The sequence below is a fragment of the Harpia harpyja genome, chromosome 4, assembly GCF_026419915.1.
Source record: "Harpia harpyja isolate bHarHar1 chromosome 4, bHarHar1 primary haplotype, whole genome shotgun sequence".
Lineage (NCBI taxonomy): Eukaryota > Metazoa > Chordata > Aves > Accipitriformes > Accipitridae > Harpia > Harpia harpyja.
In genome coordinates, this window is record NC_068943.1 from 81,573,107 (window position 1) to 81,587,254 (window position 14,148).

General features: G+C 50.5%; 1 protein-coding gene across 2 annotated transcripts in view; it reads right to left on the reverse strand.

Annotated features, from left to right (window-relative positions):
• ASIC2 (acid sensing ion channel subunit 2) overlaps positions 1 to 14,148 on the reverse strand; it is a 523,103-nt gene that overhangs the window by 514 nt on the left and 508,441 nt on the right. For both annotated transcript variants that reach the window (XM_052785064.1, XM_052785065.1), the window contains exons 4-10: positions 7,755 to 7,905; positions 7,255 to 7,311; positions 6,525 to 6,678; positions 5,702 to 5,793; positions 3,829 to 3,908; positions 720 to 788; positions 327 to 501 (exon numbers count right to left, since the gene is read on the reverse strand). In XM_052785064.1, coding sequence (XP_052641024.1) covers positions 400 to 501; positions 720 to 788; positions 3,829 to 3,908; positions 5,702 to 5,793; positions 6,525 to 6,678; positions 7,255 to 7,311; positions 7,755 to 7,905 — 705 coding nt within the window. In that variant the 3' untranslated portion in view covers positions 327 to 399. The remainder of the gene's footprint in view (positions 1 to 326; positions 502 to 719; positions 789 to 3,828; positions 3,909 to 5,701; positions 5,794 to 6,524; positions 6,679 to 7,254; positions 7,312 to 7,754; positions 7,906 to 14,148) is intronic.

A 14,148-nucleotide genomic window follows, 5' to 3' on the forward strand; every position in this document is an offset into this window, starting at 1 on the left:
GAATATATTGCCATAAAAAGAACTGGCATGCAAGTGCTTTATACATTTGGCAGTATGTGAAATGGCGGGGCTTCGGTTTTGTTTTTGGTGGTGGTGGTGGTCTCTTTGTTTTGTACAGTTCAAAAATGAGCTGCTGCCTTCACATCTTGAAGACAACCCCCCCACAGGAAAGGACAACACAAGTCAAGTCCAAGGCGCCTCTCGCTTGGTTTTGGCAGAGTATATATATAATATATATATTTATTTTTTTTAATGCATAGCGATTTTCTTCCTTTTTTTTAAATATATTTTTTTAAATTTTATTTTTTTTTGCCCCCGTTGCAAACCTGAGCTCGGTCCCTGCTTTCCTGTGCAGTTTTCCTTCCTTAGGTGTTGGCACTGTGGAGCGGTCGGACGGTGTCAGCAGGCAATCTCCTCCAGCGTTCCCAGGGTGGCCTGCAGTGGCACGTTCACAGTGTGGCTGATGGTTTCCGAATGATTTGGCATGGGGTCACAAGTGCTCTGCGGACGGAGAGCGGGGGACAGGGTTACCCCGGGGCCGCTGGGCGCTCCCTGTCCCTCCCCAACCGCTAGCTCCTTTCTTTGGCCAAGCCATAGCATCAATCCTTCGGAAACAACTCAAGCCAAGGCTGAACGCTGCATCTGCATTGAGCGACTTCGCTTGCCTACGGAGCTGACCGCAGGGAAATTTCCTCTTGTCTCCCAATGGGGCTCCTTACCACATTTTCGTCATGGCTCCCTTCCTCTTCCTCTTTTCCAAGTAGGTCTAATAATTTCTCCTTGATCAGCTGCAAAAGAGGGAGGTTGGGTTAAGGTGGGCAGGAATAGGCAAGACATCTGCCGTGCATCCACGAGGCACGGAGCAGCCTCACCCAATGGAGCCGGGGGCACGGCCCCAGGGGACGCACTGGGTTTGGAGGACACCCTCCAAAGGGTATGGAGAAGGAGACAATCTTTCCAAGAAAACCACCCCATGTGTCAAAACTGAATTCTTCCCATGGAAAAAAACCACCCCAAAACTCGTGTTCTTAAATATATTTGGGGGTTTACTGAAAAATGCCAGCTATGTAAGACACTGCTGCTGAAGAATGTATTTTCAAGGGAAATTCCAGAAAGGTTGAAAAGTAAGTGTTTTTCTGAAAAAAATCCATTGGGGAAAAGAAAAAAAAAAAAGAAGAAACCTAAAAACGTGAAAAATTGGGTCAGTTCCTAAGGAAGCAAAGTGGATGCTGGCTGGCATGCAGAGATGTGTGCTGGGGATTCAGGACCCTGATGAGCCCAGGAGCACAACTCTGCCCTGGGGCAGGACCAAGAAGAGGATTGCGCTGAGTGGACGATGCAAAAACCCCATCTCTAAGGTCAAGATTTCATCCGACTTTGGCTAACCCACCGGAAGAGAATAGTTGTATCGGTTTGCTGGCAATCTCAAAAAGTTTACAAATGCTTTGGTTGAAAACGCAATGAGTTTGAGGTGCGCTGAACCCCACCTTGATGAAATCCGGAGCAGATTAGATCAACCATGTATATTAGGCAACCTTTAAGACATTTTATTCCTTTTCTCCCTGTCTGGTGGAGGTTAAATATCTGTCATGGGTGACCATGAAGATGCCCCAGGTAGGGCATAGCTGGGTGAACCTGCTGGTGCATCCCCCGGTGTGCATGGAGAGCCTCTACAAGGAGACAGGATGCTTTCTTAAGCCATGTTTGCCCCAAAAGAAGAAGAAAAAAAGAAAAAAAAAACAAAACAGAAAAGTCTTTGCCAAGTTTTATAAGCAGATATCAAACAAAGGAGTAAAACAGAAGAAAAATCCAAACTTTGCGAGGTTTATTACCTTCTTATAAAAGAACCCCAAGAAAGCCGGGAATAGGCAATTTTAATGAAATATTGTGTGCATTCAGCCTGAGATATAAACTGAGGCGCAGGTTTTGTTTGCACTCCAAAGCCATTATGAGCTTTATGCTTGTAATTTTCAATATATTTTATTGCAGAATAATGCCACCAAGTGCTAACAGCTGCCCAGAAGGGACTGTGATGGGGAGTGACTCTCTTAAAATGTAAAGCCAGCATCCCAACTTTAATAACATTAAGAGGTTTTTTCAAGATGCCCAGCGAGCTCGGAGCAGAGACCGTGGTTGCCTGACATCCCTGTGCACCCACCTGGCTTGGCACACATTAATGCAACAGCCATTAACGACCCCCGACTGCAATATCTCACAGGATTAAAAATCCCTGGCCCCATCACGATACAGGGCTGAGACAGGGCTATGAGAGTGCTGGACTATGCAGGTCTAAGATATTGCATATTTGGGTGCAGGGGACCCAAAGCCATTGCACTGAAATCACCAGGCAATGAGCCGATGAGTTGAATTAGCAGGAGGCACCTTCCTGGGGACAAGGGCAAAGGACCTTGGGCTGGGATGCGCCAAATTTGCTGGGAACTGCCTGTCTCCATACATGTTTGCATCCTCCTTGAAACTATCCTGAGCCATAAACTCATTCTTTCCTGCTATAAAACAGGGGACACGGTTGTATGTTTGGGTCCCTGGGGTCATCTTCGTGCAAATAGGTTGCTCCTCGGTGGCGTGCATCCAGCTGCACCCCCTCTCCCTGCCTCAATTCCTCTTTTATAAACAAAAATCATGAGCCTGAGCCCCAGCACGAAGCCTTCTCCAATGTGATGATGAAGAGTGGGAAGGAAAATCAACAACTGGCAAGGAGGATGCTCCAGGGAGGGTTATTTTGGACCGTGGCCCATTTAGTTAAAAAAAAATACAGTGGAAGAAGTCCAAATGGCAGGAGGGTGCAGAGAGCAGCTGGAATCTGCCTCTGCACTCGCAGGGGCAGTGGTGGAGGATGCTGGAGGGACGATGCCCGCAGGCAGGCTGTGACGGCATGGGACTGCCGAGGCCCCTGTTGGCACTGTGGCATAGAAAAGGAGATGCTGAGCTGTGCTGCTGGGCTGAGATCAGCGTTCACTGGGGGAACTTGCTTAGGCAAAAAGAGATTAAAAATATATAAGGGTTGTCACTCTGCTGCTGGAGGGCAGGAGGAGGGAGGGCTGCCAGAAAGCAACATCCTCTCCGGACTGCTTATTGCAATAATTCCCATTAAAGAGGGCTTGCATTTTTCTCTGGAGCAGCTGCTCTCGGCCACCGTGGAGCCACGGGACCACGCTCGAACTCGTCTCGGTGCTTCCTAGAAAGCTCCTTGCTCCAGGGCTGCTGGCAGAGCTGCAGACAGCAGATAACAGGGACTGGGGTTTTTCCACCCCCCGGCAGCGGTACAAGGTCTGGCCTTGCTGCTTCTCCCGCCTGATGGCTGGACTGGGACGCGGGCATTAATTAAAGGTGTTTTTATGAGAAGATGATAACAGCGTGCTGCTGGGAGAAGTCCAGCTGGGGATGGGGACAGGAGGGTGCAGCAGCAGGTCTCCAGCCAGCACCCCAGGCAGTGCAAGCTTCAGGGTGGGAAGCAGCACAGCCACATGAAGGTGGTGCTTAATTAGCCTAAGCAAGAAGCAAACCTCATTAGCAGAGGCAGGGTGCCAAGCGAACCTGGCTATGCCATGCCATGGCTGCATGCCAGCCCCCCCCCCACCATGGAGAGCACTTGCTGATGCAGAGACCTCTGCACCACACTACAGAGCCGTGACCGACTATTTAGCACTATTGTGGAGCATTAATTATATAGTATCATTAATTAAAATTAATAATCCATGTGGGCACAGTGGGCATGGAGGTTCCTGGTCTGCAACCACCCCAGCCTGGTGTCAAGTCTGGCAAACCCACACCCTGCCGGAGGAACAAGGCGAAGGGCGAGGGTCTTACCTCGTATATATAATCGAAGAGCTCTAGTATAGTGAGGATGCTAGCACCGATAAATAGCCCCATCTGGCCTCCAATGTCACCTAGGAGAGAGAACAACACGTGGATGGTTTTTACCCCCGGGGTAAAAGCTCTTAGAGGCACCCGTGGTGCAGCTGCCCTGGGAGCTACCGTCCCTGAAGAGTGGGGAAATGCGAGGGATGACCCCCAGAAACACCAACAGCTCTAACGCCATGAAAAGCATCCCAGGAAGGATGTTGCCGGCCACCAAAGCATTTCTCCTGCTAACGAGGCCATCAGCTGGAAGCCTAATGAGGATGCAATACCGCATGCTGGTATCCGAGGAAGCCATCTGTCAGAGTTAGATGGCAGGCTTTATCCCAGGAATCCCAAAGCCCAATTCCCAAACTGGGTGGGGAAAGGAGAAAGATGCTGGAGAAGAATTAGGTAACGTCCCCTGGAGCCAAGAAAAAACCCAAACCTGCCAAAAAGAGGAAAGGGACATGGCCTGCTTTTTTAGGGGAGCTTCTCAAGGCTGTCTCTGCTTGAGTCCCCCAGGGCTGGGGAAGGGCTGCGGAGGAGGCACCACGGGGAGAGGAGACTTCCAGGAATCTGCTGGGAAGATAACTGCTGACATGAGATGCTGTGCTATGTCAAACCGTGTGCTTCAGGGAAGACAAACCTCATGGATTTTACTGCAGAACACCCATGGTTCAACTGCGTTGCTCCCCAGAGCAAAGTCACCTGCGGGTGGAGGGGCTACGGGACCTTTGCTGGGGCTGTCCATGAGACAGAGACAGAAGAAAGAGGAAAAAAGGTGCTTGGGGGCAAAGTGCTGGTTCAAAAGGGACTGAGGACTGGGGGAAGATGAGACTCTGCCCAAAGCCCGCAGTGCCCTGGGAACAAGGGTCATACAAGGTTGTACAAATAAGGAGGCTTGTGTCAAAGAGGCTTCATCACCAGCCTCCTCTTCCTTGCCGTAGCACTCTTGGGGAACCCACAACAGGAGCAGAAGGGCTCACAGCATGTATGTTCTGCAGAGCTATCACTGCGGGGTGACGTGGGGGCACCCAATGGGAGGTGGGTGGTCTGCTCCCTACAGTGTCCCCATCCCGGGGCACGCTCGCAGCGTCTGGCTCTGCGGGATGGCCCGGCTCCAGCTTTCAAATGAAGGTGCTGATTGTTCTCTGCATCCCAGGAGGGATTTGGGGATTCGGGGTGGCACATGGCGGGGCTGAGCATGGGCACAGAGCATGCTTGCTTCTCCTGACCAAACACCTCCACCCCCAAACCCAATGGGTCGCAAGCACCCAAATCTGTAGCCGGCACCCACAAAGCTTGACCCAGTTTGAGGCTGAGCAACCCAACAGCTCCTCCAGGTTCTCCATCAAGCTATGGGGCACCAGCCAAAAGCAAAGAGCTCAGGGTCCTGGCTGGCCTGGCTGGAAAGGAGGATGGATTTGGAGCATGTAAGAGGTGATGGGCAGATGGTTTTAAGAGCTGTCCTCCACACACTGCCCTTCCAGCATGGGGGGCACCACAGAGAGCACCCATCACCCACTCCACCTCGGGATTTCCAAATAATAGGGCTCTGGTAGCAAGCAGAGATGGAGCAGCTCATGTTAATCTTTCACAGGTGACACATGGACTAGCTGTGGTCCCTGGGACATTCCTGGGATGGCTTGGTGTTAGAAGGAAAATAAGAGATGGCGTTGAAAGCATGCTGGCCAGAAAGGTGCCTGGACCTTGCTGGGATTTTCAAGGCAATGCACATAAGCTGTGCACCCACTCATAGCATCTGTCTGTCCCATAAACACACATGGACTCCTGCACAGGCTCACACAGACATCAAATTGCACTCCTGATCTCTCCTTACCAAGTAAGGCTGCCACTTCATAGGCTTTCTTCTGCTCAATTGTCTCATAGTTGAGTGCTTCAAAAAATATGTCCAGCACAAGAATATTCTCTCTGTAGAAAGAGGACAACAGCATCAGCCCATCAGCCACCAGTGGCCTCGTGTGCTTTGGGACAAGAAGAAAAAAAAGGGACTTTGGGGCTTTATTCCCCTCTCTGTCCTGACTGTTCTCTTTCTGGGGTCCATCAGCAACCCACAGACATTTGGACCTCCTGGAGACCAAGACCATAGGGAACTGTCAGGACCCTGGCAACCTTAGCAGAAGCTGGAAAATGTTTCTCCAAGATCTCTCATGATCTGAGCTCTGGATCTCACTTTGATGATAACAGCAAGAGTCCAAAGGATGCTTAATATGGAATAACTCTTGCTGCCTCCACAAGGCAATAATGTGTCCAGGGCTCGGAGAGGTCCAAGACAGCGGCTGCCTGAGGTCCACAGCCCAGACTTAGGTAGAGAGCAGCCATATCTCAGACAGGGCCAGCAAGACTGGGCTTCCCTGTCAAAATAAGAGGAGATTTTGCACTTTTTTTGGTGGGTATGGAGTATGCTTATGAAGACAAGGCCAGGGGTGGAACATACAGTTGTCTGGAAACACATCTACTGAAAAGAAAGCAACCTACACCTCATCTCTTCAAGGGTTTCACCCTGGAAGACATACCTCTGTTTGGTGATGGAGGCATTGGCAAGGTCTGGTCTTAGCACAGGCTGGTTTAAACAGCCAATGGGGCTTTACAGACACTTTCCCCTCATAAAGCAAAGGAGATGTGTTTTCTGCAACACTCACGAGATATATTTTTCCGACTTGTTGAACTTCTTCTCCAGGTACTTGGCCGAGGTCTTGCTGGGAATCTTGACCATGGAGAGCTCTTTGTTGTATCTGGTCAAGTTACAAGGTGTCCTGCAGATGCAGTAATTGCTGTCCTTTTCAGCAAGCAAACCTGGAGAAGGTCACATAGTTAGATCTCACGGAGTCAGGGACATGCAGCAGATGTGGGAGCAGAGGTTATGCCACGCAGAGAGGGGCCGAGGAGTCACATCTCAGAGGAATTGCAGGAAACCCAGTCCCGGCTATTTCTCTCCCGCTTCATTCCATGGCCATCCCCACCATCTTGGAGAGAGGCCTTTTGCTGGAGGCTACATTCTGTTACCAGCATCTGCTCAGGGAACTTGTAGTGATTGAGTCTCCTAAATCCAGACCTAGAACAGGTCCCTCTATCCCAAATCCAGACTCAAACCCAGACTCAGAGGTGCTCCCCTCCTCCATATCCAGGGGTGCCCGTTATCCTGAGGGTTTCTGCGCCGACGGAGCCCCATGCCCCATGTAGAACCAGAAGAAACTTTATCCCAGGGTGCACCCAGCCCTTCCCAACAAGTTGGGTCTCACTAAAACCCATCACCAGGTTGCAGCTGCTCTAGATCACCCCAGTCGTGCCAGCCAGGAGGATGCAGGCTGCTGGAAGTCCCTTCAGCTTGGGACACCCGTGGTACCCAGGGATATATCTCTTGGTACTCACCGAGCGCAGGCTCTGCGCATTCCTTATACTGCTCCGGGGTACAGAAAGGAGCATCCCCTGCATGGAGAGGACACATCCATCAGTGGGCATCAGCCACCGCTGCTGCAAGGGAGCTGCGGACCGCTGGGCTCTCCGCGGGGACCACAAGGACGTCCCGTTAGCAAAATGAACCCAGGTTGGGGATGGGCAGCAGGGATATTGCAGCATCTGCCCCACCTTTGCCTGCCGCGGGGGCCTTTTCTTACAAACCGAGGAGGGGGCTGCTGGAAATACCACCCAGGGGTGTTAACTGGGGCTAAATAAGAGGAAATCAGACCCATGTCCCTCTGCCATTTCTTGCCCCTATTTCAGGGCATTTTGCAAAGGCTATTAGCATCCTTCTTTCCTTAGGGAAAGGTATTCCCAGCTCCTGTAATCCCTGGTCCCTTTCCAACTCATTAACCCTTAATGACCCAGGCTGGATGGAGGAAGGGAGTCCCTGCCCCCCCCGGCACACTAACCTGGCATGTGAACCATTTTGCAGTTGCAGTTTTCCACAATATACCGGGTCTCGCAGTCGATCCTGCAAGCCGTGATACTGTAAACGGGAAAGAAGTCTAAGCCCATATCCGACGAGCGACATTCACCCCACGGCGGAGGCAGGTACGTCAGCTGCAAGAGAGGGAGGAGCGAGGTGTCAGGGGACGCTGGGGACCAGCAGCGAGGAGTGGGGCGCAGCATCTCCCTCCTCTTGCCACAGAGGAGCCCCCAGAGCACAATTTTAATGATGGTTTTAAGAAGGGGAATGGAGGGATGGCTCTGCTCAGAGCGGTGCTGCCGTGGGAGATGGTGCTGGGCTGCAGAGCAGTACCTTGCTGCAGCCTTGGAGAAGGCAGACAAGTCAATCATGTCCTTTTCCAAACACCCATGCTCAGGGAGAGCCCTGTGGAGCTGGATACACGCTATCCGCCCTCCTCGCACCCCATGATGATGAGGAACCTGTCGTCTTCTCCCCCATTTGCACATCACCTCATGTGAGGCCCATAAGTTGCTCTGCTCAGTGCTAGTGCAATGCAAACCCTTCTGCTGTTACCGCTTTATTTAATACAAATGCAGAGATAATATAAGCAGGACTCCACAATCCACCACAGAAACCTTAATTCAGAGCCCGGAACATGCTGGAGGAAAAACAGTCACTCTCTGACCCCCACGGCCAAATCTACCTTGTTCCTCTTCTGTCTGCAGCTTGGCAGCCCTTCCTGTTTCTCTTTATCTTTGCTAAATGCTCTATACTACTCTTTGCTAGAGAGCAGAAAATAGCATTCCCCTAACCCCTCCTTCTTTCTGTTTTAAAGCAGCGTCCAATTTGCTGTGCTTTGCTCCAAACACAGAACGTTTTGTGCTGGCAAAGCACACTGGCTGAACAAAAACATTCCTTTAAAAACTGTAGTAACATTAATCACATCCTAAAATAAATATGTAAACATATGTTGATGGACTGTGAGCCTAGGATCTAGTGGCAAGGCTCCGCAGTGCTTGTTTCGGGTTTCTTCTGGAGTCATGTGGGAAAGGGAGGAGAAAAGAGAAGACCCACAAAGTGGAGGCACATTGCAGATGCTATTGGATAAATAACGACCCCATGAATCCTTCAGACATGGACCTGGGGTAACTACAACAAAACTACCATGGTGTGAGCCGTTTGGAATCCATGCTCTGCTCTAGGTCTTCCCCATGAGATCTCCTGTGAGAGCAGAGCTCCAGCTCTCCAAAGCACCCTGTGAAAAGATGTTCACCTTGTGCACCAGCTTGCAGTGCTGCGACGCTGGTAAAAAAACCTCCCTGTGCCTTAGACTTATGAACCACTCAGACGTTAAAAACCCATAATGGGCTTAAATTGCAGACAGGAAGAAAAAGATGAGATGTTGGGATGAACATGTTTTGTGGTGAGGACAGTCGGATATGGGAACAGTCTGCCTTGGAGGGGCATGAAACCTGGAAGCTAAAGGAGAGTTTGGGGAAGATGCCAGGCTTCCTGCCCTGTGGGGCTGGACAAGGTCTCAACTCAGCCAAGCCAAAGTAATTCCTTCTCTAGGAACAATTTTGCCATGAACAGTTCCCATCCAGGAATCCAGAGGCACTTTGCTTATTCCAGCACTTTGCTTGCTGCATCTATCTATGGGCACTATACTGCTTCCCAGTTACTTCTCTAACAGGCTGCTGCACGCTTTACCAGACCAGCTGGAACCATGGACGTGGCAGCACTGTGACATACCCATCTTCTAGATGAGCCACAGGTCCTCCTCATGATGAGATGATAGTTCAAGGTCTTCCCTCGCATGACCCCAAGGATAGACCTGAGAAAAGCTCAGACCCTGCTTGCACAGGGGTGAAGGGGGTCTCCATGTGATGGTGAACCCTCTTTGGCTCTGCTTCCCCCACCAGCTGGAAATCACCAACTCCCTTCCTTGGCTCCTGTGAGCATCATCCCTGGTCTCAAGTGCCAATGAGACAGAAACTTTTGCAGTGATGTTCAGCCACAGCAGATCTGCGTGGTCGGTCTGCTCAGCGCCTCCGCGTCCTGGTCTGCACGTGCAAAGAAACAGGACGCTATGAATGCCAGAGCTGGCATCGCCCATGGGTGCCCAGGCCGCTCACTGAGGGACATGAGCTCTGGCATTCCCAAAATCTGCCTAAATCCATGCTGCTGCTCAAGCTGCTTTGAAAAACAACAGCAGCGAGAGCTATTCAGCTGCTCGGAGCGATACACACTGATCTCTGTGCTCAGCGGGTCCAGTCTGAAGAACAGACAATATCCACACCAGGTGCGAAGATGCAGCAGGTGATGGAGGGATCCCATCTGTGGGGACCAGCTGAGGCATTAAGGGAAAAAAAACTCCAGTTCCCAGCAATCTCAGCATCCTCCAAGAAACATGCCCGAATGGGATGGTTTTGAAAGTCAGCAAAGCAGCACTTTGGAATGAAAATATCAAGAGCGCCTTTGTGACAATAGCGAAGTGCTGTTTGAAGGGGATCTTTTCTCATTTGCTTTACACTTGCAATATAATAGAGTACCAGATGCCATCATTTAGTCATCTGCGGTGGAGAGAGGGGCCCATATGTTGCACGTTGTATGATAAAGGAGAATAAATAATTGCAGTCTCAGATGGTATCAGCTCTCTTCCAAGCACAGCTACACACAAATCTTTTAAGCCCTTTAAATTTTATTCTGAATGTAGGTGATGGGATCAGAAAACGATGGAGTCGCGATCAGATATTTAGCTTACACATTTTTTTGCTCAGCCAGTGTTGGATTTGAGCCACGGTGCTTGTGAACTGGCACTGTGTCTGCAGGAGGTGCACAGGCTGAATGATTAATTAAACTCTAATCAATGCAACTTCATTAACAGAGTTATGGCCCATTTTGTAGCCGGGACCATGAGCACCGACTACCCCTATATCGCGAAGCAAAGCTGGTTTGCGTCTCCCCAAAAGCGTGACATTCCTTGGGGATTTGCTGCCTTGGTACACACACAACCCCATGCACACACTTGTGCGTGTGCAATTCACTTTTCTCCAGCTTCCTAAACAAGCAGGAATAGGTGTGGCACACCTCCCCTGCCACATGCCAAGACTTTTGTGCTCCCCACCGCTCTCTGAATCGCTAATTTTTGCTCAAGAGCAAAAAAAGCCTCTTGGTACATTTAACACTGGTGAAGGTTTTTTTGCTCTGCAGTATAAAGGCTTTCCCAGCTTTGGAGAAAAGCACATTGTATCTGGGACTGACAGGAGACTCCAGGGAAGCTCAAATTTTTACTTTTTAAAGGAAATTTCCCCAGTGAAACTCCTGGCCATGAAACAGAGCCCTATCGGGTGCGACACAGGCACCTTGGTGCTGCCTTGTTTTATATCAATCCCTACCTCTTACATCTCTGTATCACAGGGCAGGGATTTCTTGCTGCTGGCCATGCCTCTGAGCAGAGCCCCAGGATGCGTCGGCTGTAACCAAAGCATCTCCCACACCTGGGGGACCAGCACCGGGAATCCATGTGCTTCTCCCTCCATCACTGGTTCGGTGGGAAGCAGCGCTGCAGCAAGGGTTCATTTGAAGTATGACAGGCAAATCTGTGCTTCTTCCTTACGGGCAAGATTTTAGAGACAAATTTCCCTGGGCTGGTAGGGTTGGACCCTCCATTCCCTTGAGCAAGTCCATGAACTCTTCTCTCTCCAAGGGGCTCATCAAGGGGCTATTACCTGGAGCCTCCACGGTAATTACAGCTTGAAAGACTCGTTGCTTTCCTCGTGCTCTGTAATTTGTAATCAGAAGCAAATTCTCGACTGATCAGCAGCCAGATATGGATGCGGGACTTCTCCGGAGGGAGAAGGCACATCATTAGGGATGGGGCTCTGCAGAGAATAGGGGAGCCACATTTCCCAGATCCTGCCTCAACATCCAAAGGCAATTTGGTCCCAGGAAAGCTCCCTTCACATTTCCTAGGTGGTTTTGGTGAGCAGGCACCAATGTACCAAGTCTCCAATGTAGTCAACTCTTGTCCTGACCTTTTCTTTCCAATTATCTCTGAAGGCAGCTGCTTTGTTACTGTCTGTGTTTAGAGCCACAGCAGCATCGCTCACAGGTACAAGGCAGGACTGCCAGGACTGCTGTGTGTTGCATCCTCTGAAATACTCCCCATTATCCTTCAAAGAAGACACTATCCAGCCCCAGAGCCACGTATGGTTTCACCCATCAAATATTGCACCTTGCAGTGAAAGACTCAAACCAAGGGGTCAAACTCTTCCGCAGGGTTTCCTGCCCTAAAGTGCAATGGAGCAGGATCCCAAGTTTCTTCCTTCCAGTCCCTGTGGCTTCTCCCCCTCCAGACCAGCCCCATCCCTGCTCCCGTTGCCTCTCTCACCTTGGCACAGGATTCCCAATACCCTGCAAGCCCTGGGGTTAATGCAATGGTGAACCCATCCATAAGAGCATCCCTCCTTAACCCCCTCCTCACCAAAATGGGGCTGCAACCTCAAGCAAAGCCTTTACATCCAAAGTGCTTGGCCCCAGAGAGCTGCCCGAACAACTCATTTTAGACATTTGACATTTGAATTTCCTGCCCACGATGCTAACGAGGCCGCTGCATCGCCTGGAAGAGCACACCGGGGAGCCGAGCCTGCCTCGCTAGCCAGCAAACAGGAGTACGCGTGAGGGAGCAATCCCACAGACCACGGCCACATAAACAACGTAAACGGGAGAGACACTAATTGGATTTGATTCCTCTCCCCTGCAGCCCCTCCTGCACAGCGTGCGGCCACGCAGAGGTCTCCTCGTCTTGAGAGAATCGCTTTCTCTTCTTCCAGGTGATGCTAATTTCAGGTTGGCAGGAGGGCTCCGGTGCTGGACCTGTGGAAGCTGCACAAGGATGCTGAGCTGCTCCCTGCCAATCTATCTGCTCTGTTACCACCAAAGACAAGCTACTTTTCTTTGAAGCTGGAGGGAAAAAACCCCATAAAATCAAAAGCAAAAGCAGGGGTAAAGGCAGCAGGGGCAGTTTCTGTCCTCGGTTCCTGCAGGATAGTAGTGCTGAGCTCTAATTTTGCTCCGCTGCTGTGGCAGCTTTCCAAGGGCACATACCCCTCCCCAGCACCACGCCATCTCACGCTTATAGAAACTCAGCTTCAGCCTCTAATTGAGGTTGACAAACCCACGTCCTCGCACTTTTGCAATTGTTAATACTTAATTAATTAATGAAATGCTTTTTAAATTCTCTTGATCCTGGCTATTAGGGATTACGACAATCGGTTACGAACTGGCAGGCGCCAAAAGGGAAAGGAACAAATTGACTTGTCTCCTTAAAAGCAGGATGGATCTTGCTTGCCCAAAACGAAAGGAAAGGAAGGGCTGCTCTTGGCAAACACGGAGGGGAAGCGGGTCGTGGCGGCGGGGGCCGTCCAGCACAGCCTCCTCCCTGCCACAGCCCTTTTTCCTGGCCACGCTGCTGCCCTTCACGTGCTGCTCTTGGCACGGAGCCTCCCGATAACTGCCAACATCTGTCTGCAGCCGGAGAGGTCTTTTTTTTTTTAATTTAAGTGGTATCTCTATTTTTTCTGCATGTTTAATTTTATGCAATAGGGAAGATGTGGGAACATGGTGGAGATGTTGCCAGCACGAGGTTGGGGCAGTTTCAGCCCAGTTTGCAGCTGGGCTCTGCGATGAATCTGGCTTTGGGGATACATCCTGCATCGACTCAGCTCTGGCCTACAGCTCAGCCCCTCTCGTGCCTCCTCCAAGCGTGGGTCCCCACCTGATGCCACCAAACTTCAGGCAGTGATCAGCAAGGAGGGATGCGAACCTCACCCTGAATCTCGCAAAGTCTATATGGGATGTGTTTGCATTTACTCCAAATGAAATAATAACCAGAAACCTCCGTTCTTTAATGAGACATCAAATAGCATCAACTTAATAGAATTTCAATCCCAGACAGCTTTAGTGCTTGTAAAATGCTTAAAAAGCTCAGCGTACACACAGCTCGTTGGCACCATCTCCCAGTTAATGATGCTGGAAGTTGTCTATTTGCAGTCTCCCTTTGCCGTGCCGGGTGCGATACAGCTGTTCCTTCCCATTTGCTGCCTTCACACAAGTATCAAAGAAGTTGTGTTTAAGGACAAGAGCTTAGCCCTTCCAGCCCCTGGAAGGTCCCCCTGAGTAGAACTCGGGGAAGTTATATAGCTCATGAATCCCCAGGTGCTGGAGGTGAATGGGCACCAGAAGAAAAATGTGATTCTGGAGCTCCAGGCTCCTCTGGGTCCCCATTTCCTTGGAAATAATTTTGCAAATCAAATAGCAATATTGAAACCTCCTGTGGCTCCCCAAAAAGTCGAGGGCAGCCCCTTCTGAGCCTCATCCCAGGTTTGCTCCCA